This window comes from Neomonachus schauinslandi, chromosome 9, assembly GCF_002201575.2.
Source record: "Neomonachus schauinslandi chromosome 9, ASM220157v2, whole genome shotgun sequence".
Taxonomy (NCBI): Eukaryota; Metazoa; Chordata; class Mammalia; order Carnivora; family Phocidae; genus Neomonachus; species Neomonachus schauinslandi.
Genome location: NC_058411.1, coordinates 95206721 through 95228706, shown reverse-complemented (window position 1 = coordinate 95228706; position 21986 = coordinate 95206721). Strand labels below are relative to the sequence as shown.

Genomic DNA, 21986 nt, shown 5'->3' with positions numbered 1-21986 from the left:
TACAGCGTGTGTCTTACAGTTAAATCTACCAGACAGGCTGGCTGGCTGGCTGAGCAGATCACAAGCATGGGACGTTGAATGTTTGCTTTAAGCAAAGACATCCCGTTTCCATAGCACTTGATTTTATAGCCTAGATCAGATTATACTGTTTGTTTAGCTAACACCGTTTTCCCCTCAACATACTAAAAAGATTGAATCAATAAATCTTGAACTTCCAGAAAAACATTTAAAATTAGCAGGTCAGAGTATAGCGTGAGTCAGTATGGAAGGAGGAAGGCAGAGGCTATGCAAATGCAGTTTTAGTTAGTACGATCTGCATATGTTAGAAAATAGGTAAGCTAAAGTTAGAGTCGTTTTATGATTTTTTTTATTTTTAACATCGAAGATGTGTGAATCTATGTAGTATGGATTGTGAGAGTAAGGATGTTCATTAAAAACAATAGTGTTTTACAGAATTTTGGAAGCAGAAAATATATGGTCCCTGATTTTTTAAAAATGCTATAGATGGGTCCGTTCATAAAAGTTTTACTTACTTTTCTCAGATATTCGTATGAGCTAATACCCTCTGTGTTAAGATATCAATTTTTCATGTGTTCAAGAAAATATTTATCATCTTAACATAAATAATAGAATAAAAGTTTAAATTTGCCTAATAGAGATTTTAGGTAATTTCACTTTTATTTTCTCAGCTTCAGAGCTTTTTACTCTCATCTTTTATGATCTCTGAAATATCTCTTGATCTCTTGACTTAATTTAAATATGATTAACAACAGTTTGCATTTATTCATTCATTCATTCATTTTTAAATAAATCTAGTAATAGGTATTTCCTAGTTAAATTATAACTTTATACGTTTATTCCTCTTGTAATTTTCCTTTGCTTGGAAATATAAATTTGAAACAATGGAGCCCAGTGCGGGGCTTGAACTCATAATCCTGAGATCAAGGCCTGAGCTGAGATCAAGAGTCAGATGCTTAACCTACTGAGCCACCCAAGCATCCCGAGTTTGAACATTTTTATAGCTATGGATTTATTGTTTCTTTTTTGCTGCCCACTCCAATTCATTTTTTTAGAGTTTCAGTGATTTGCACAGAAGAATCATGACATTTGCACATAGACTATTTGAATATAGCTGTATGAAGACAGTAGTTATTGGCACTGAGTAAGATATTGATTCAAATGCACACTTTTGATCTTGAATCTTTGATCTTTGAAAATTTATATGTGGTTTTGGCTTACTCTGGACACAATTCGCTTCTGTAACATCCAGTCAGTCACTGAGATCTGTTTTCACTAGAGATTAGTTCAGATTAATCTACTGTTGTCTTTATTATTACACAAAATGAAAATTATCTCAGATATACATGCAATATAAAAAATAGAAACTTATTCATTGAGGTATTGTTTATAACAGAAAAAAGATTAGAAACAACTGAAATATCTGTCAATAGGGGACTAGTGAAATAAATTTTGGTATTCTATACAATGGCATACTATATAGCCACAGGTAAAGCGTCTCTACGTGGTCTGATATTGGACAAAGTCTTAGAGATACTGTTGAAGAGAAAAAAGCAAGATGCATAACAGTATGTCAAAGAAAACTCTGAATAGTTTCAGACCCAAACATATCAAACACACAAAAATAGCAGCTATTGCCTCTTGGAACGACAGAGGGTAGAGTTAGATAGATGGGGGCTGGGAACCTTTTTCCTTTTAATTTTGTACCCTGTGCATGCATTACCTTTGTTTTAAAAATTAAAAGATCATCTTGGTAAAAAAAAAAAGTGCTGATGGCTAAGTCTGCAAACTGAAACTATGCTATATTTATATAAAGTTATTCATGTATAAAATTATTTTTATTCATGTATAAAATTCATTTTCGGGGCACCTGGATGGCTCAGATGGTTAGGCGTCTGCCTTCGGCTCAGGTCATGATCCCAAGGTCCTGGGATGGAGCCCTGCGTTGGGCTCCCTGCTTAGCGGGAAGCCTGCTTCTCCCTCTCCCACTCCCCCTGCTTGTGTTCTTGCTCTTGATATCTCTCTCTCTGTCAAATAAATAAATAAAATCTTTAAAAAAAATTTCATTTTCACTGATTAAAAAACGTAATTGAAAGTAAAAGTTGGATATTACAGCAAAAATAATCTTTGGCTATGTTGTTTGGCTTTGATTGTAAAGAAATGAGTCTTCCTTCATTATTTTGCTTTATACAGTAGATTTGCCCTGGGAAATTATTTCTAGCTCCAATTTAATGGAAACATTTTAAAGGCAAGTATTCAGTATTCTTCAAAGCTATGGCACTTTGTTTTTAAATTTCTGATATTTTGTAACATTGGATTCTTTTAAAGCAGAAACTCAACTGCTATGCAGCCTTATCAAAGTTAATAATAATTTGTCCTTCTAAACTTAGAGCCATCTATAGTTCTAATTAAAGTTTTGCAAGAAGAGCAATTTGGATTTTTCTTTTTTTATATTCTAAAAATTGTTTTAGGAAACTGAAATTCTTATCTTTAAAATATTAGAAAAAGTATTATCTACTGACAGAACTGTGCCCACTACAGATGGTCCTGTTTAAAAATCACCTGCTTTTCTAAATTCTTACTCAGATTTCAGGTGTTTTAAAATTACTTATATTTTACCAAATGCAAATTTGCTTTATGAAGTCAGCTGCATGCAGCTCAAATATAGGTAATAACTCTTGCAAAGAAATGCTTGATATTCAGAATTTGGAACAATTGGTTGGCTAGAGAAACATTAATGAACATCACAGACTGACTTGCCTTCATAGGAATGAATTTAAAACTATTACTTTTTCTTTGTAAATGGAAAAAGAACCTCTAATTGTCCTATATTTATAGCAACCATATGTCCCAGACTTTCCAGGATAATTCCCAGTTTCATATTCTCCATCTCCTCAGACCATGACATTTAGTTTGGAAAATTTGCTCATTCTTCTAATATTAGAAATATAGTTCTTTGGGACTATTTCATTTTAAGTAGAAGTTATGAAACTCATTTCAGATCACTTGTTTTAAAGAAGGAAGATGCATTGCAAGAAGTTCTTAAAATGTGCTTTTACATACCAGAATTACTCGAGACAAAGAAATTTTCATTAAGCAGGATTTTTGTTCTATGCTTTTGTTCACAAAATGCAATCAGTGAACAAGGAAAATGGAGCAATATATGGAATGAGATGTTTCCTTTCTGTTCCACAGTGACAGGCACTGCTTCTGCAATGGAAACTGAATCTGTAGGGAAGATTTCTCAGTGAAGAGATTTTGAGAAATAAGGAGCACAATAAGTACATGAAAAGGTATCCAACGTCATTGGTCATCAGGGAAATGCAAAAAGAATCACAATTAGATACTACTTTATACCGACTAAGAGAGTTATATCAAAAAGATAGATAATAATAACTGTTGTTAAGGATATGGAGAAGTCAGAACCCTCATACAGTGGTGGTGGGAATATAAAATGGTACAGTCACTTTGGAAAGTATTGCAGTTCCTAAAAAGGTTAAATAGAGTTACCATATGACCGAGCAGTTTTACTGCTAAGTATATACCCAAGAGAAATGAAAACATGTCAGCACAAAAACTTGTACTTGAATGTTCATAGCAGCATTTTTTATAATACCCAAAAAATGGGAACAACCCAAATGTCAATCAACTGATAAATAGCCAAATACTGCAATATAGCCATACAATATAATATTCAGAATTTAAAAAGGAGTAAGGTACCAATACTTGCTACAATGTGAATGAACCTTGAAAACATTATTGTAAGTGAAAGATGCCAGTCATAAAGGACTATATATTATGTGACTCCGTTTATATGAAATGTCCAGAATAGGCAAATCCATGGAGACAGAAAGTAGATTGATGGTTGCTTAGGGCTAAGGCAAGAAGGGGGAAATAGGCAGTGACTGCTAATACGTATGGATTTTCTTTTTAGAGTAATAAAAATGTTCTAAAGTGGATGAATTGTATATTATATAATTTATATCTCAATAAAGTAGATTAATTGTATATTATATAAATTATATCTCAATAAAGGTGTTATTTGAAGAGGGAGGGTCTTTTACTCACTGTTGGAGACATTCTATTTTATACCTTCTTTAGCAGTGGCTCTCAACCAGGGACAGTTTAGCCACCCGGGGGACATGTGGCAATCACAGGAGACATGTTTGGTTGTCACAACTGGAGGAGGGGTGCTACTGACATCTAGTGGGTAGAGTTCAAGAATGTTGCTAACATCCTTCAATGCTCAGGACAGCCCCCACAACAAAAAATTTATCTGGCTCATATTGTCGATAGTGCCCAAGTTGAGAAATCCTGTTCAAAAACTGTGTTAACTCCAGTGGTGATTGACTGCAACCATGTTTTTGAAGCACTGAAAGATCATGAATTATCAAACAGGTAGATGTTTACTCTGTTCAGTTTACTAAGGGCAAGGCTATTCAATATGACAAAACAAAACAAAACAAAAAGTGGTTTATTTCTTTATCTGGTGAAGCCTAAAGTAAGTTAATTAGATCATTCAGTTAACCAAAATATTTTATTCTTCAGTCATCCTGGTTAGGATTTTACTACATTTTGTTGTATTTTACTTTCTTATTTATAGCTTCTAGGGTATGTGCTATGGTGAATTGTGTAAGACTGTTGAATCACAGGCCTATACCTCTGAAACAAATAATACATTATATGCTTTAAAAAAGAAGAAGAAGAAGAAGATAGTAGGAAGGGAAAAACGAAGGGGGGGAAATCGGAGGGGGAGACGAACAATGAGAGACTATGGACTCTGAGAAACAAACTGAGGGTTCTAGGGGGGGGTGGGGGGATGGGTTAGCCTGGTGATGGGTATTAAAGAGGGCACGTATTGAATGGAGCACTGGGTGTTATGTGCAAACAATGAATCATGGAACACTACATCAAAAACTAATGATGTAATGTATGGTGATTAACATAACATAATAAAATTAAATAAAAAAAATTTAATAAAATTAAATTAAAAAAAATTTATAGCATCTAGTTGCAATAAAAACAAGAATAAAGAACCATACCATAGAACACCTTGAAGGTATAACTAAAAGCTAACTTGTACATTTCAAAAATTATCAACTAATGTTCTAAAATAAGAATATGGCCCTAAACTAATTTGCTAGGCTTCAGTCTCCAGCCATGCTCCTTTTATTTTATGTACCTGTTTGAAATGTCTAGAGACTGTTTTATTAGAAAAGGAGCAGGGGCTTCATTACAGAATCCAGCATTTCAAATACAACAGCTAACATTTATTGAATGCTGAATATTATGCAAAGCAATATATATATATTATCTTATTTAATTCTAACAAACCTTATTAGGTAGGTACGGTTATTTCTGTTCTTCTGGAAGCATCCTTCTTATCGCCATCCATCTTCCTGCTCCAGTATGCACTTGTTTTTCTGTAGATCTTACACTATTGTTATTCTGAAAGTTCCCTTCCCCATCATTTGGGAGATCCTCTTTTCTTGTCTCCCATCTTGAATCTCCTGCATCTTCCCTTACCATGATGTACTCCCTTATTTTGGTGGAATATATCCTCTGTTACCTTACTAAGAACACCAGTGTCTGAAAATGTCTTTATTCTACCTTCATTATTAAAGAAGATATTTTGGCTGGGTATAGAATTCAATGTAGGAAGTATTTTTCTCCCACAATTTAGAAGGCATTTTTCTCTTGTCTTTCAGTTTTGTGTATAATCTGTTTTGTGTCTCTCCAGCTCTAAAAGCTTAGAATTTCTTTATCTCTGATACTCTGAAATATCACGGTGATATGCCTTGCTGTGCATGTTTTTTCATGCATTTTGCCTAATACTCAGTGGGACCTTTTACTCTCAAAATTCATTTGCTTGAGTTTAAGGGAAGTTTCTTAAATGCTTCTTTGATAATTTCTTTCCTTTTCTTTTTTCTCTCTGGAATGCCTGTTATTTAGATGTAGACTTAAATTTGTCCTGTAATTTCCTTATTTGGGGAATAAGTCTTTTCTTTTGTCTTTTAGTCCTACTTTCTGAGAAATTTCTTTAACTCTATTTCCCAACTCTATATTAAACTTTTTATTTCAGTTATATATATATATATATTTTAAAGATTTTATTTATTTATTTGACAGAGAGAGACACAGCGAGAGAGGGAACACAAGCAGGGGGAGTGGGAGAGGGAGAAGCAGGCTCCCCGCGGAGCAGGGAGCCTGATGTGGGACTCAATCCCAGGACCCTGGGATCATGACCTGAGCCGAAGGCAGTCGCTTAACCGACTGAGCCACCCAGGCGCCCTTCAGTTATATTTTTAATTCCCAACAGCTCTTTTTTATTCTCTAAGTGCTTCTTTTTTATAAGTTCCTATTTTGTTTGACAGATGTTTCATCTTTTACCTCTGAGAATGTTAATTATAGTTTTTCTAAAGTATTTCTCCTGTAGTCTGACTTGATTCTGATTCCTCTGACTCCCTTCTTTCTGTTTGGTTCTTGGGGGGGATTTAGTTATAGACTGTCCTCAAATATTTAGTGGTCCTTCACTGTCCATAATGTATAAGATTCCAGTGTTTATTGACTATTGACATGATGCACTGAGAAAAGTGCCAATATTACTTTTATGGTATTCTTGCAAAAAAATGCATAACCTAAATTCAACCATGAAGAAACATTTCGTGAACCCAAATTGATGGACATTCTATAACTAGCCATTATTCTTCATAAGAGTCAAGATTATGAAAGAAAAAGAGACTGAGGGTACTTTCCAGATTAAAGGACATTAAGGAGACATGATAACTAAGTGCAGTGTGTGATCCTGAATTGGATCCTGGAACAAAATTAATGGGACAGTTGGTGAAATTTGAGTAAGGTCTGTAGATTAACTAATACTATTACTGTTTTTTTCATACAATTCAATAGCAAACAAACAATCTGATTTAAAAAATGAGCAGATGTTCTAAATAGACATTTTCCCAAAGAAGATTTACATATGGCCAATAGACCCATGAAAAGATGCTCAACATTACTCATCATCAAGAAAATGCAAATGAAAACCACATCAGATATCACCACACACCTGTCAGAATTGCTATTATAAAAAAGACAAGAAATAACAGGTGTTGGTGAGGATGTGTAGAAAAAGGAACACTTGTGCTTTGTTGATGGAAATGTAAATCTGTACAGCCAATAAGGAAAACAGTATGGAGATTCCTCAAAAAATTAAAAACAAAATTACCATATGATCCAGCAATTTCACTGCTAGGTATTTTTCCAAAGAAAATGACAACACTAACTTTAAAAGGTATCTGCACCTCCATTGCATTGAAGCATTATTTACAATAACCAAACTATAGAAACAATGCAAGGGTCCATCAGTGGATGAATAAAGAAAATGGTTTTAATCATATATATGGTTTTAAATATATATATATATGGAATATTACTCAGCAAAAAAGAATGAAATTTTGCCATTTACAACAACATGGATGGACCCTGAGGGTATTATGCTAAGTGAAATAAGTCAGACAAAGACAAATACCATATGATTTCACTTACTTGTGGAATCTTAAAAAAAAAAAAAAGCTCTTGGACACAGGGAACAAATTGGTAGTTTCCAGAGGAAGAGGGTGGGGGTGAGTGAAAAGGGTAAAGGGAGTCAAAAGGTATAAACTTACAGTTAAGATAAATTAATCATGAGAGTGTAATGTACAGCATGGCAACTATAAATAAAACTGTATTGCATTAAAGCTGCTAAGAGAGCAAATCTTATAAGTTCCCATCACAAGAAAAAAAACTATTGTGAAAGATGTTAAATAAATATATACAAATATTGATTCATTATGTTGTGTACTTGAAAGTAATACAGTGTTGTGTGTTTATTACACATTAATAAAAAAAAAAGGTATATGGATGCATGTATGTAGGAAAATATCTGAAGGAAGTTTATTGAACAGTTAACCCTCCCTCATTCTGGGAACTTGGAGGGACAAGGTTTTTCATAAGTTATTTTAAACACTTTGATAAGTATTATGGGTGACAGACACTGTTATGTGTGTAGGTTTTTATTTACAATTAAAAACTTAAGAATAAATGGTTGAATATATGAAAGTGTTACTATTTCCTCTAAAAAAAATAGTATTCCTGGTTTTAATCATTGTGCTATGGTTATGTAAGATGTTAATGTTTGGGGAAGCTGGCTACTTTTTTCTTCCAATATTTTTTCTCCTATTCTCCTATTCTCCCTCTCTCCCTCTCTCTCCCCTCCCCTCTCTTTCTGGCACTCGAATTACACATATATTAGACTGCATGAAATTATTCCGTAAGTCCTCTTTATTTTTCATATTATATAAATTCTATTGCTGTATCTTAAAGTTCATGGAACTTTTCTCCAGTCATATGTTAAGCGCATCCAGTGATCTTTAATTCAGATATTATATTTTTCAATTCTATATGTATTTCAAAATATACATTTGATTTAGTTTTATAGTTTCCATTTCACTACTGAGATTCCCCCTCCATTCATTCATTATGACCTTATTTTCTTTTTAAGTCCTTGAACATCTTTATAATAGCTTCTTTAGTTTCCCTGTCTGCTAATTCCAAGATCTGGCTTATCTTATGGCCAATTTCTATGAATGACTTTTTCTTTTTCTCTTTTTTTTAAAAGATTTTATTTATTTATTTGACAGAGAGACACAGCGAGAGAGGGAACACAAGCAGGGGGAGTGGGAGAGGGAGAAGCAGGCTTCCCACAGAGCAAGGAGCCCGGTGCGGGGCTCTATCCCAGGACCCTGGGATCATGACCTGAGCCGAAGGCAGACACTTAACGACTGAGCCACCCAGGCGCCCTGAATGACCTTTTCTTTTGATACTGGATCACATTTTTCTGTTTCTTCCCGTGTTTAGTAACTTTTTATGGTATACTGGACAGTGTGTGTGGTTCATGATTGAGACCGTAAATTTTACCATCTTTCCCTGAAGAGTGTTGACTTTTGTTCTAGCAAGTTGTTAACTCAGCTGAAATCCAAATGTTATCTCCCCTTAGGTGAACATCAGCTGGAATCTATGCTCAGTGGTCCAGTTGCTGCCTTTCATAGATACAGTCCAGGGATCAGCTAAGAATTTGGGTGGAGTTTATGTATAGATTTGGAGGGACTTCTGTGGCTTCTTTCTTGCAGAAATTGTCTCCCTCACTTTCTAGTTATGCTGTTAACCTCAAACTAGGTCTTCATACTCCTCAAGTGAGTAAGATGTCAAATTCCTGCTTGAGTTCTAATCATCCCACCATATGAACTGAAAGTACTATCAGGTAAAAAGCCATGGAAATACGAATCCTACACAATACAGTTTCTTCTTTCAAAGATCGACTCCCCTTCAGTTTCTACTTGCTTATGGTAACTCTAGAGTGCTTTCAAATAGTTTTTATATTTTTTCAGGGTATATAATTATTATCTGCAAAAGGACCAGTCTAATATACTCTATCCTGCCATTATCACAAATTGTACCATATTCCCTTTTATTTTCCGTTGATATTGCATAGGATTAAACAGCAACAAAAAAGACTTCTGCATTTTTTGTGAATGATGGCAATAGTTCATCAATTTTTTCTAAAAACATTGAGCATATTACTAATCTTATTTTTTCTTTTTTTTCTTGTAGACAAGAGATGATTTCCTAGGTCAAGTGGATGTTCCTCTTTATCCATTACCGGTTGGTATAGATGTCCATGATTTTAATTTTTATGTTTATTCGTTTTTTTCTAATAAATACTTACAGATGCACAATATATAGTAAATGTAAATATTTGATTTGTAAAATGTATACCGCTATTATTCCTTGAGCATATTATTTTCTGAAAACTCATCTCAATTTTCCATTTTAATTTTATTTCCAAGATTCCCTTACATGAACCCTAGTAAGAAATAGAGAGTTGCTGAGGTTGGTTGACATCAGGAAAGCATGTCTGAGGAAAATCAGTTTGGAAATATTCTGCTGAATACGTAGAGTGGGGAGAGCTTAGTCTCACAGAAAGAACCTAGGATCATTTATGACAATATGGGCATGAAACTGAATGTGGACCAAGCATCTTACCACAATGAAGGAAGGTAACACTCAGGAAACATTTCATAACAAAACACCATTGGGCCAGGTTTCTGACATGGAGGTTGAGAAAAAAAAAATAAAAAGTAATGATAATACAGGTTGAATTTTGGAAATTAAGGTGGTGTCTCAAGTAGAAAAGTTAAGAGGAGAGGCCATTTTGTTTTGAAAAAGGATAAATTTATCTTTGGCCATAATGAATTTCAATAGAAAACAGGAAAAATGGAAGCCTAAAGTGGGCAGCCAACAGAAATACAAAAATCAATTGTGTAGAGAAAGAGACTGGGAGGATTGAGAGTTACCACATCGAGGTAACAGCAGAATCTCTGAGAATGATGGGCTGTCCAAGTAAGAGAGATGAGAGCATCAAAGGCCAGACATTGAGCCTCAGTCAGTGTGGGTCAATCGGAGGAGAAGAACACAGATGAGGAGAAACGAAAAAACAAACAAACAAGTAAAATAATGTGATGAGAATTTAAGGAAAGAGTTCCAAGACCAAATGGGTAGTTAATGCAAAATGTAAGAAGTAAAGAATAATAAAAGCAAAGGGCTGTTGAACTTGATAAGAAAGAGAAGTAATACCTCTTTACTGTATCAGTCTTTTGAGATATTTATTGGCTCTCCACAGTTTTTAGAGATTACACACTTTTGATAATATATTTAATCCAGTCTCACTTTCCAGGCCATTTCCTTTTTTGTTTTCCTAGAATGGTGTCTATGCTCTAACCACGCCCACCTGCTGCCATTGCATGTACTCCATATTCCTTTGGGGCACCAACATGCTAACCACTCTACTTTGTTTCCGCTTCCCTCCATTGGCTCCTCAGGGCACCTGCTCAGCCTGTTTGGTACTGAGGTGTGACCGCCGCAAGTCCTAGGGTGCAGAAAGGGGAAAGCCCTGTCAAGCTACCAGTTATAACCGTTTAATGAGCTAAAGCCACATTTTTCTCACTTCTAACTTCAGTTATGGCTTAGATCATATCATGAATATTCCTTAGAAGTACATGTTTTTGGTATTTATAGATATATCTTGAAAACCCACTGTTTTATTCTAGACAGAAAATCCAAGAATGGAGAGACCATATACGTTTAAGGATTTTGTTCTTCACCCAAGAAGGTCAGTAAATACAAAATGATAACATATTAATTTTTTTAATCTCATTATACATTATAGTAGCTTCTTTGGAAATTCATAGTTTAAACCTTTGTAAATAAGCTACCTCAAAATATTATTTTTTAAAAGCTTTACTGTTATTTCTGATTAAAAAGTAATATATGCACAGCACAAAAAATTCTGAAAATACAGAAAAGTATTTTTCATACTTCTTAGGAAAGACTTGTCCCCGTAATATTTATCAGATTAGAAGGTGGAAATTTGCTATTATTGTTTTATTATTCCTTTTATATCTTAAAGTATATGTAATTTTGTCATACTATCCTTTTAAAAATCACAAACATTAGTTCCACCAAAGCAATATCCAACAATGTGCGCAAAACCAATTTCAGAAAAACCTAACTACATCTTGCATATGTTAATAAAAAATATTTCAGAAAACCCAAAATTTAGAGAAAATAACATGAGCAAAGACTAGAATTTAAAACCTAAATAACATGTTCATAATTCCATTTTCCTAAACTGAATTATTTGATTTTGGTTAAAAATTTTTTTTTTAATTTTTTATTTATTTATCTGAGAGAGAGAATGGGAGACAGAGAGCATGAGAGGGGGAAGATCAGAGGGAGAAGCAGACTCCCCGCCGAGCAGGGAGTCCGATGCGGGACTCGATCCCGGGACTCCAGGATCATGACCTGAGCCGAAGGCAGTCGCTTAACCAACTGAGCCACCCAGGCGCCCCTGATTTTGGTTAAAATTTTTAAGTTTAAGCTGTAAATAAAACTCCTTTGATCATCTGTACCACGTAGTCAAGTAAAATCTAGTGAAGACATGTATGGATTTACTGTCAAAAAAGTCACAGAATAATGAAGTACATCTGTACAACAATATTTGTCTTGTTTTTAAAACTAGAAAATACATTTGAAAGATATACTGTGGGAACTTAGTAAAATTTTTCATTTAAAAACATTTAATTGCTCTGTAATAGAAATTATTAAAGCAAAATAAAAGGGACAGTGCTCTCTTAATATTTACTTTCTACAAGAGAAGTCATATATTTAACTTCTGCAGAAGTCTTAGAATATAAATCTCTTTTCTCCCTTTTTTAGTTTTAGACTGCTTGTGGTATCTGCATACCAAGAATAAATAAATCTTTTCTTTTCTTATTTAATTGCCCTAGTAGCCTGCTTTTCATTTTGTCAAATGTTTTCTAGTATCCTTATCTTTAAAAAATATAATTTACTTCTGTCTGCACTGGATATCACTGCAAGTGCAGAAAGAACTTTAAATCAATAGAAAATGTACTACATTCTTAGACTTTCTGAGCCCCATTAAGTCCAAACCGACAGGCTTATTGTCTGGTTGAAAAGACGTGAGGGGCACCTGCATGGCTCAGTCAGTTAAGTGGCTGACTGGATTTTGGTTGGGGTCATGATCTCAGGGTCCTGGGATCGAGCCCTGCGTCAGGCTCCCTGCTCAGTGTGGAGTCTGCTTCTCCCTCTCCCTCTGCTCCTCTCTCCACTCTCCCTCTCTTTCTCTCTCTCTCAAATAAATAAATAAAACCTTTTAAAAAAAGACATGAAACATATCCCTATAAAGAAATGCTTGTAAAAACCATTATCTGAGCAAGTTTTCTGTACATGTCTGTTATAGCAACAAGTCAGTGTTCACTCCCCCTTAAAAGTGGAGACACAAGCCACATTAGTGACCTTGGAAATAAGCATCAGGGATTCTATTGACCACTCAGGAAAGGTACAGTTTCCAAGTTCATGAGAACTGTACAAAGAACACCTAAGAGATTGGGTGGGGTGGGGAAGGGAGTATCTCTTGAATATAGAATAAAAGATGGGACTTTTTTGTCAAGAAAGAAAAGGGGTAATGAGTTACATAGCTGATATCTATAAAAATCACCAAAATATCTATACAGAAAGTGAGGACAAGGAAAGATTTCTTAAGTAAGTAGAATGCTAGAATTGTTGGGGGCCATACATAGATTTAATTTTTTTTAAGTATTAACACAATGTACAGCAGCCTTTAGCTTGGACAACTCATTATTCGAAGAGGTAGTACAAGATACATTATGAAAATAGAGTAGATAAATTAATGTATGATAGATTCAAACAGCTGTCAAAGAAAGACAGTAGGTCTCTGACAGTTAGCAGGCCTTGCTCTCCACTTTCCTGTCCTCCTCTCCAGTCTGACTAGATTAGTATCCCCAAAGCATATCTCTGAGGATGCCTCTCCCTATCCCCTGAATTCTCTGGCTTCACAGTGTGCACAAAGTAAAATCGAAAGTTCTCTTGTTTCACATGGACCTCATCCTCTGGATCATCCCTACCTCCTCCATGTATCCTGTAGGCCAGCCAAGCCCGATGATTGCCATTCCCTTCATTGATTCCCAGCTTTCCCATCCATTTGCTCATTTTTTACTCTTTTCTCCACTTACATGCTTTTCCCTTCATTGCCACAGATCAAAATCCTCCCCAGTCTGCTGGCGCCCACTCAAATGCAACTGCTCGCTGACCTTCTCCCTGATCTGTCACTCACACTTCCTTAGTATCTTATTTATTTCATAACTTTTATTTATGTTTGTTACATTTTGTCCTCCACTCACTCCTTTGCCTAGATATCTTCTGTCCTCGAGCTTGTCTTTGGGTCTCCTCTAGTAGCTAGTAGGTATTCAGTAAATTCTTGTTAAATGAATGCTTTTCTTCTTAAAGTTTTGCGAATAATTATTTTCTTTTCTACAGTCACAAATCAAGAGTTAAAGGTTATCTGAGATTAAAAATGACTTATTTACCTAAAACCAGTGGCTCAGAAGAAGATAACACAGAACAGGCTGAGGAATTAGAGGTGAGATCTTATAAATATTTGGTTCAACTGAGAAGAAAATATCTCATTTCTTATTTTACTGTACTTTGAAGAAAAAAATAACTTTATTCAATGAAGTTAATGTGTGCAATAAAAATTATTTACATGGGCATTTGTTTATTTTACCCAAGCATTCATTAAACATTTCTTCCTTCTAAGGACATTTCTGTAGAATGAATAGCCATTATTGATGGCATTCTTAAAGGTTAGTGAATAGAGAATACAATGTTTATAAATGAAAGCATTTATTGTAATTAAGTCATTAACTCTGTTTTTTTAGTTTTCTAAAACCATATCCTTCTCCCCTCCATTAAAGTAAGAATACAATTTACTATTTGTAAGTTAAATATATGGAAATTTTGAGAAGACTCTACTAATTAGGAACTCTTTTATGAAATGTAATTCTTGTTACTTTTCCTCTCATGGTTGGGGTGAGGAAAGGAGGGAATGAGAGAGGGAAGGAATTCAAGTGATCTAGTAAGAGGCCATATTTATCTGGGGCAAATAGAATTTAACAATTTTCATGGATGACAGGATAAGAAGAAGCTCAAGTCAAGTATTTGGGCAGAGCTACATACATCGAGGGTAAGTGAGGAAGAGGCAGAGAGCATGTATTTGGAATCCCCATTATTGGATGGGGATTTGGAGGCTGGAATTCTCATCCCAAGCTCTGCTGCTAGTGAGCCAAGTGACTGTGTGAATTGTTGAAGGTCTCTGAACCGTAGGCTCTTCATTTGTAGAATGACAGTATTGTACCAGATGACCTCTATGGTTTCTTCCAGCAGAAAAATTTGTGATTTGAAAAGGGGACCCTAAAACAACTGCCTCTTGACATTCCCACTGAAGCAACATTTACTGAAAGCACACAGTATATTGGCACCAATTTGCTTTGAAGAGTTTTCTTGTGTGTGCCTTCCTCAACAGTCATGCCTCTTTGGCTGAGGGTCTGGTTAAGCCTCCAGAAGAACTGTAAAGGTGAGGGACCTCCCCCAGCACTGGACAGTACCTCACATACTCACATACCTTGAGAAAGAAAGCTCAAGAACAAGCCATGCTTTTGTAACAGAGCTTTCTGGGAACTTTTTAAGTAGGCTCCAACACAGAGCTTGAACTCAAACCTGAGATCAAGACCTGAGCTGAGATCAAAAGTCAGACACTTAACTGACTGAGCCACCCAGGTGCCCTTCTGGGAGTTTCTTATATGCACTAAGAAGAGTTTACTTTATGGGGAAATCTGTAATAATAGAAGGAAAGAACTTTTTTCTTTAAATCACAGAATATAGTTAACCCTTAGTTTGTCAATCAAAAAACATGGTACCCTCTCTTAAGTCTATATTTGCGTATTTGATTACCTTTTCTTTTTTAGTTTTTCTCTGATTTATCATATAATAATCACTTTTTTTAAATTTTAGGTATTTATTGGGTCGAAGTTTCTCTGCCTGGTATTTTGGTGCACAGGGTATCTTGCATAATGGAATTCTGTTTGAGATGAAGGATGCCTGCCATAAAGAAAATTCTTTATTTAGTAACTAAAAAAAATTTAACAGCATTTCATTATTTAGGAACCTGCTCCAAGTTTTGCCCACACACACATATCATAGGTACCTTATTCACAGTTCAGTTCCCGTGGGTAGAGTTGCTTCGCTTCATTTTGTGGTCTCAGGTCTCAATGTTTGAATTCCCTCAGAATGCACCTTATAATTTCAGTAGATGTAAGTATGTAGAAGTTTATTTATGAAAGGCCCTAGGAATTTAAACACATGAATCTATGCTTATTTATCTTATGTGTAGCTAATGACCAGAGAAATCTTGTCTTTGACATCTAATTTGTAACTGAATATATAAAATTCTATTTAAAGAAAACAGTTGTCATTTTCAAAAGAGGCTCACACTTAGGCAACCTGTATTCTTTAGTATATCAAAGTCTGGCTGTAATAGGTTATTATTTAACATTTGATTTTTATACCCTTTGCAACTTTAGATTTAGTTGTATATATTTTGCAAGACTAACGTTAATGTGTGTTGTAGCTCTGAATGCTTTCTTTCTGATCCTCTTTGACTCCATTAAATTGTTGGCAATTGCATACTAGCTTTCAAGTTAGTAATTAAATAACATTCATTGATACTTAGAAAATTATTTTGTGAAGAATATTAACAGATATATGTTTCATAGGGAGGCATTCTATACAAAAAAATGAAAACTCAGTTTTTCTAAATAATATTCAAATGTACAACTATACTTCCTAGAACTTGAAACAGGTTTTTAAAAATTAGGCCTTTACCTTCTCAAGTTTACTTAGATAACATAAATTCACTAAGACCTTTAAGAGAGAAATCTTTAAGATTTTAAAGAAATAATCTTGTGGTACCATTTTCCTAGCTCTAAACATTTTTACAATCCTTTACAGCAGTAGTGAGGACCCTCTTATTAATAAATTTTATTAATCTACAGAAAAATAATCAATGACCATATTTTTAAAAACATAACCATTTTTTTTAAAGATTTTATTTATTTATTTGACAGAGAGAGACACAGCGAGAGAGGGAACACAAGCAGGGGGAGTGGGAGAGGGAGAAGCAGGCTTCGCACCGAGCAGGGAGCCCGATGTGGGGCTCGATCCCAGGACCCTGAGATCATGACCTGAGCCGAAGGCAGACGCTTAACAGCTGAGCCACCCAGGTGCCCCAAAACGTAACCATTTTTCAAGAGAGTGAAATACAAAAATTCAATTCACCTACTTTTAAAATGGAGACCAGAGAAATAAAATTGATTTAATATATACAAGACTAATTTTTAAGTCTGTAGATCCTACATTATGATCATTTAAAGGAATGGAAAGGAGAAAGAGAAGGAAGGTAAATATAGTTGGAGAGAGAAAGTAAGAGGATAAAGGAAAAGGAGAGAAATAGAGCAATAAAAGAAAGCAAAATTAAAGAGATGTCAGTTCCGTAGAAAAGGTAAAAATGAAAAAAAATAAGAGTAAGAAAGAAAGGGAGTGAATTTACTTCCCATCCAGATCCCCTTTTCCAGAATTCTTTGTCTTCCTCTCTCCCTGCCCCCTCTGCCCCCCTCACCTTCTGTCCTGCCTCAGTCTATAACCAATAACCCTCCCCACCAGACCAGCCAGAGAGATCACCCTTGCTGCAGAAACCCCTTTCCTTTTCTCCAGGCTGCCAGAAAACATTCCTTTCCTTCTCAGCTCTCCTCCCTGGCCCTTTCTTTTCAGAGTCAGGCTTCCAACATAAAAGAACTCTCTTCCACCTTCTAAGCCATCCGCTGGCTGGCACACAACCATCCTTCAGCACTAGATCCCCAGTGCCTTGAAAGAAAGACTGTATATATTAAGGACATTATTTTTTTGCCTGTTATTATGTTACCAAATACGTTTCCCAGTCTTTTTTTTTTTCCACTTTGACTTGGTAATTTTTCCCACGTACAAATTTGGGGGTTTTGTAATCAAATTTGTCAGTCTTTTTCATACTCAAAGGCTTCCCCAGTCTTGGAACATGTTCTTTTAAATTTCAAGTTTTGTTGTAATACATGTTGGTTTTACTTTGTAACATTTAAACATTGTTCAATCTGTAACATCCTGGTAGAAGGTATGAGGTAGCACTCCACATATTTTTTTTTGTATTTTCCCACAAATTTGAACTGTCTTTATCATATCCTAAAGTCCTATAAATTTGAGTCTTTCTGGGCTTTCTGATTCATTCTGTTGAGCTGTCTGAGTGTACCTCAGTGCTCCACAGCTTTAATTGTTGTAGTGTATGCTGTATTTTATTCAGTAGAGTTAATCAGTCATTCTTCTGTTTTTAGAACTGTGCTGGTTATTCTTGCTTGTTTGTGTATCTATTTGAACTTGAGAATTGCCTTGTCCCATTATTTATAAAAATCTGTAAAGTAGGGGTGCCAGGGTGACTCAGTAGGTTAAGTGTCTGACTCTTGATCTCAGCCCAGATCTTGATCTCAAGGTTGTGAGTTCAAGCCCCATGTTGGGCTCCATGCCCAGTGTGGAGCCTACTTAAAAAAAAAAAAAATCTGTAATGTAGTTTTATCGGAATCTTGGACACTTTATATATTAACTTGGGGAGAATTGACACCTTTGTGAGGCTGAGTCTTCCTAACCAATATCATATTATGTCTTTTCATTCATTTAGGTCTCTTTTTATGTCTCTTTAGGAGAATTTTTAAGTTTTCTTCACTCATTTATTTCTGCTTCCCTAGCCATATTGGTATTTAGTAGGACCTTTTATTTATTTATTGGTATTTAGTACTGATATGTAGTAGTCCTTTTCTGTTAGGAAGTTTCTTATGTAAAAACATGCCATTAACTCTTGCTACCCTTCTGAGTAATTCCTTACCCTAACTACCCTAGTTTAGGCTTCGTGTACATATGCCCCTCACTAGTACCAGAGGAAATTTCCAGTGCTTTCCTAGCACTTAAATAAAACAAAGAAAACAAATGAAATTTTATTTCTTTGACTATTTTATGACCTGACCAAAATGCCTTTCCATAATCCAGAAAGAGAAAAGTCAGATGTGAGAATCATAATGGCTTTTCAGTTGCTAGAGAGTTCATTGTAGCAATTATTTCTAAATCCTTTGCCTTTCCCTGTCAAGCCGACACATTTAGGCTTCATCTAGTGATTTTTTTTCAGGTCTCACTTAGTTACTGATTTCTACCATACCAAGCTCCTTTCTCTATGGGAAAGACAATGCCCAATAAGACAATATTCTTGTCCTTCATTCATTTGCTTGTAATTTAAAGAATAGACGAAGGTTACACAAGTTTAAACTGTGTTTCTCAGTGCTGCCCATCATTGTTTGTTTACTTAAAATTTTTTTCTGTCCTGGGCCACTTGGCTGGCTCAGTAGATGGAGCATGCAACTCTTGATCTTGGGGTTGTAAGTTCAAGCCCCACGTTGGGTATAGAGACTACTAAAGAATAAAACCTTTAAAAAAATTAAAATTTTTTCTGTCCCTTTTTTCCTATTAGGTGTGTTTTAAAACTTCTTTGAAAAATGTTAAAAGTTTCAAGCAAAATTTACATGTTATCATTTTGCAGAAAGAAGTCTTCATTATCATAAAATGTTCATATTATGGTCTTAAAAGTTGACACTGTGCAAATTTTTCCTTGCATAATTTCTGGAACTGGATATGCTAATCTCTTTTTAAATTTCCTCCAGCATAATTTATAAGGTTAAAAAAATTAATCATAAACTTAATTGTTACCACTCTGTTTTTCAGCCTGGCTGGGTTGTTTTGGACCAACCAGATGCTGCTTGCCATTTGCAGCAGCAACAAGAACCTTCTCCTCTACCTCCAGGATGGGAAGAGAGGCAGGATATTCTTGGAAGGACCTACTATGTAAACCATGAATCTAGAAGAACACAGTGGAAAAGACCAACCCTTCAGTATGTGCTGGTGGCTTTTACATTTGTGATATGAATACATTTTGACCACTAATTTTCATTTTGAAGTTGTGTCTCAAATGGGTTCATAGTAGTATAGGGATCCATAAGCTGTAAAAATGTGAGGAGGATTTTTATGATCCAGGGCTTTAAAAATGCCATCTTAACTGTTTCTTTTTTAAATGATTTGATAATATTCAAAATTATTGGAGTCACAAATACTACCTTTCTAATTGCTTATTTATGCTAAATTATTTTGTAGCCACAAAGGATAGGTTTTTCTCTTTAGACTTGTTTAGAAAATCTTGGAAATTTTTTGTAGTTTGTTACTAAAATATAATAAAATGTTAATTTCTACAGTACACTATTTTTAAATATAAATTACTTATAAAACATAAAGGACTGAATAACAAGGGTCTTTTGTTAAACACTCATTTGCCAATCTTGTCAATGCATACACAATTTTCAATGCACACAGATCAAGGACAGAAAGAATGACCTTTAAGGTATTCTAATTTATGTCTTCTCAGTGACATTTTTCTTTGATTATCATTAGACTGTGTATTTCTAAATATACATTTACAAATGTCCCATTACTCACATTTATTATCAAATGCCCTTCCATTTCTCCTCCCTTATGGCCTTATGAAGGCTTTCTTTAGTCTTCTACTTTTTGACAGAGACTTAAAATTTTTCGTATTTGTCCATTAATTTCTAATTTTTGGCTTTGGTATTTTGTGTCTGATACAGTCCAAGCACTTTCATAGATATTTTCTGTTCTCAAATCCTTCCAAAGCAAATCAGTGATCCTGGTTCTTCGTGGCACAGAAGCATCAATCTCTTAGGGACCTGTACAAATCGTAAAACTGAAGACACTGTGAAAGTCTACAAAATTGTCCTACTGCAGACCTCAGTATTATAGCAAGCCTGACTTGAACAGAATCACATTTCTTTCACTACGGTTGATGTCACTTTCAGCTAGCCTATATCAGGTATTGAGGAGAAAAAAATATGAAGCATTCTCTTAGAACCATCTGTCAAAATTATGTTTTCTTCAGCAATAGTACATTAAGAATTGATCTTCCAACTACCCTGGGCTTATATGGCATTAAATAAATTAACAATAATTTTGTTATTAAATATTTTATAAAATTCTTGATCTGAAGGTCTGATTATACTAAATGCAAATAGCTAGAACAATGGAATAAATGGGGTAATGGTGTTCAGTCTGATTTACTATAATGTTCCTAAACTCAGACATGTTTTTACTATTATCTTTTTTCAGACCAGACCTATTTCTGTTAATGATCAAAAACAGATACTATTTAATCTGGGATCTATTAAGTTTTTAATTACAGTGTTTCTTACATGATACTTCATTTTGCCCTCTGCATTCGTGCATGGGGAACTCTACTCTTGGCTTAAGATCAATTCTGGAAAACATTACTGTCTGGTTCTTGAAGCTGTATATGTAACTAACTCCTAAAGCTTCTTTTTTGTAATCTCTCTAGAGCTACTTTAGATTTTACTCATATCATAACATGGCAAAATAATAATATAATGAAATTATTTACAAAACTCTCAGAAATTCATTTATTCAACGAATATTTTTGAGTGCCCTTACATGTCAAACATTGCCCTAGGCATGGTGATGAACTAAAATATCAAAGTCAGACGTGTTATACATTTTCACAAAACCTTAATTGCACAAGGTACTCTGAAGAAACCAATGTGCCCATGACTTCATCTGTGTGTGTTGAAATAGGCTTTGGCCCAAACCAGTGAATTCTAATCTAAGGTATTTTTTTTAAATGATCATAGCATCTTTGATTGTCATTTTAACTATCTTCAGACATGAGTGATGGTTTTTCTATTTCTAATCCAGGGACAACCTAACAGATGCTGAGAACGGTAACATACAACTGCAAGCACAGCGTGCATTTACCACCAGGCGGCAGATATCTGAGGAGACAGAAAGTGTGGATAATCGAGAGTCTTCCGAGGTAGAAAGAATTTTCTTGTTCTTGTCCATAGACACATGTTACAGCAGTAAGATTAAAGTATGGGTGGCTTAAGATTATTCTGTTTGTTTTAGAACTGGGAAATTATAAGAGAAGATGAAGCCACCATGTATAGCAATCAGGCTTTCCCATCATCTCCAGCATCAAATAACTTGGATGTTCAGACTCATCTTGCAGAAGAATTGAATGCCAGACTCACAATTTGTAGAAATTCAGCCACCGGCCAGCCAGTATCCAGCTCGGTAAGATGCTCTTAGATTTTGTTGTAGCTTCAGGATTTTATATTATATATATTATTCCATTGGTTATCCAACATTTACATAAAATTTTGTCTTTTATCCCTGGTTTTATTGAGATGTAATTGACAGACAACACTGGATTAGTTTAAGGTGTACAACATAATGATGTGATATACATATATATATATATATATATATATATATATATATATATATATATA

General features: G+C 34.8%; 1 protein-coding gene across 5 annotated transcripts in view; it reads left to right on the top strand.

Annotated features, from left to right (window-relative positions):
- Window positions 1-21986, top strand: part of NEDD4 (NEDD4 E3 ubiquitin protein ligase) — a 121709-nt gene that overhangs the window by 74250 nt on the left and 25473 nt on the right. For 2 of the 5 annotated variants that reach the window (XM_021693773.2, XM_021693769.2), the window contains 6 exons: window positions 9667-9717; window positions 11163-11224; window positions 13972-14074; window positions 19342-19508; window positions 21391-21508; window positions 21601-21768. In XM_021693773.2, coding sequence (XP_021549448.1) covers window positions 9667-9717; window positions 11163-11224; window positions 13972-14074; window positions 19342-19508; window positions 21391-21508; window positions 21601-21768 — 669 coding nt within the window. The remainder of the gene's footprint in view (window positions 1-9666; window positions 9718-11162; window positions 11225-13971; window positions 14075-19341; window positions 19509-21390; window positions 21509-21600; window positions 21769-21986) is intronic. The other 3 variants (XM_021693771.2, XM_021693770.2, XM_021693772.2) reach the window with 3 other exon arrangements.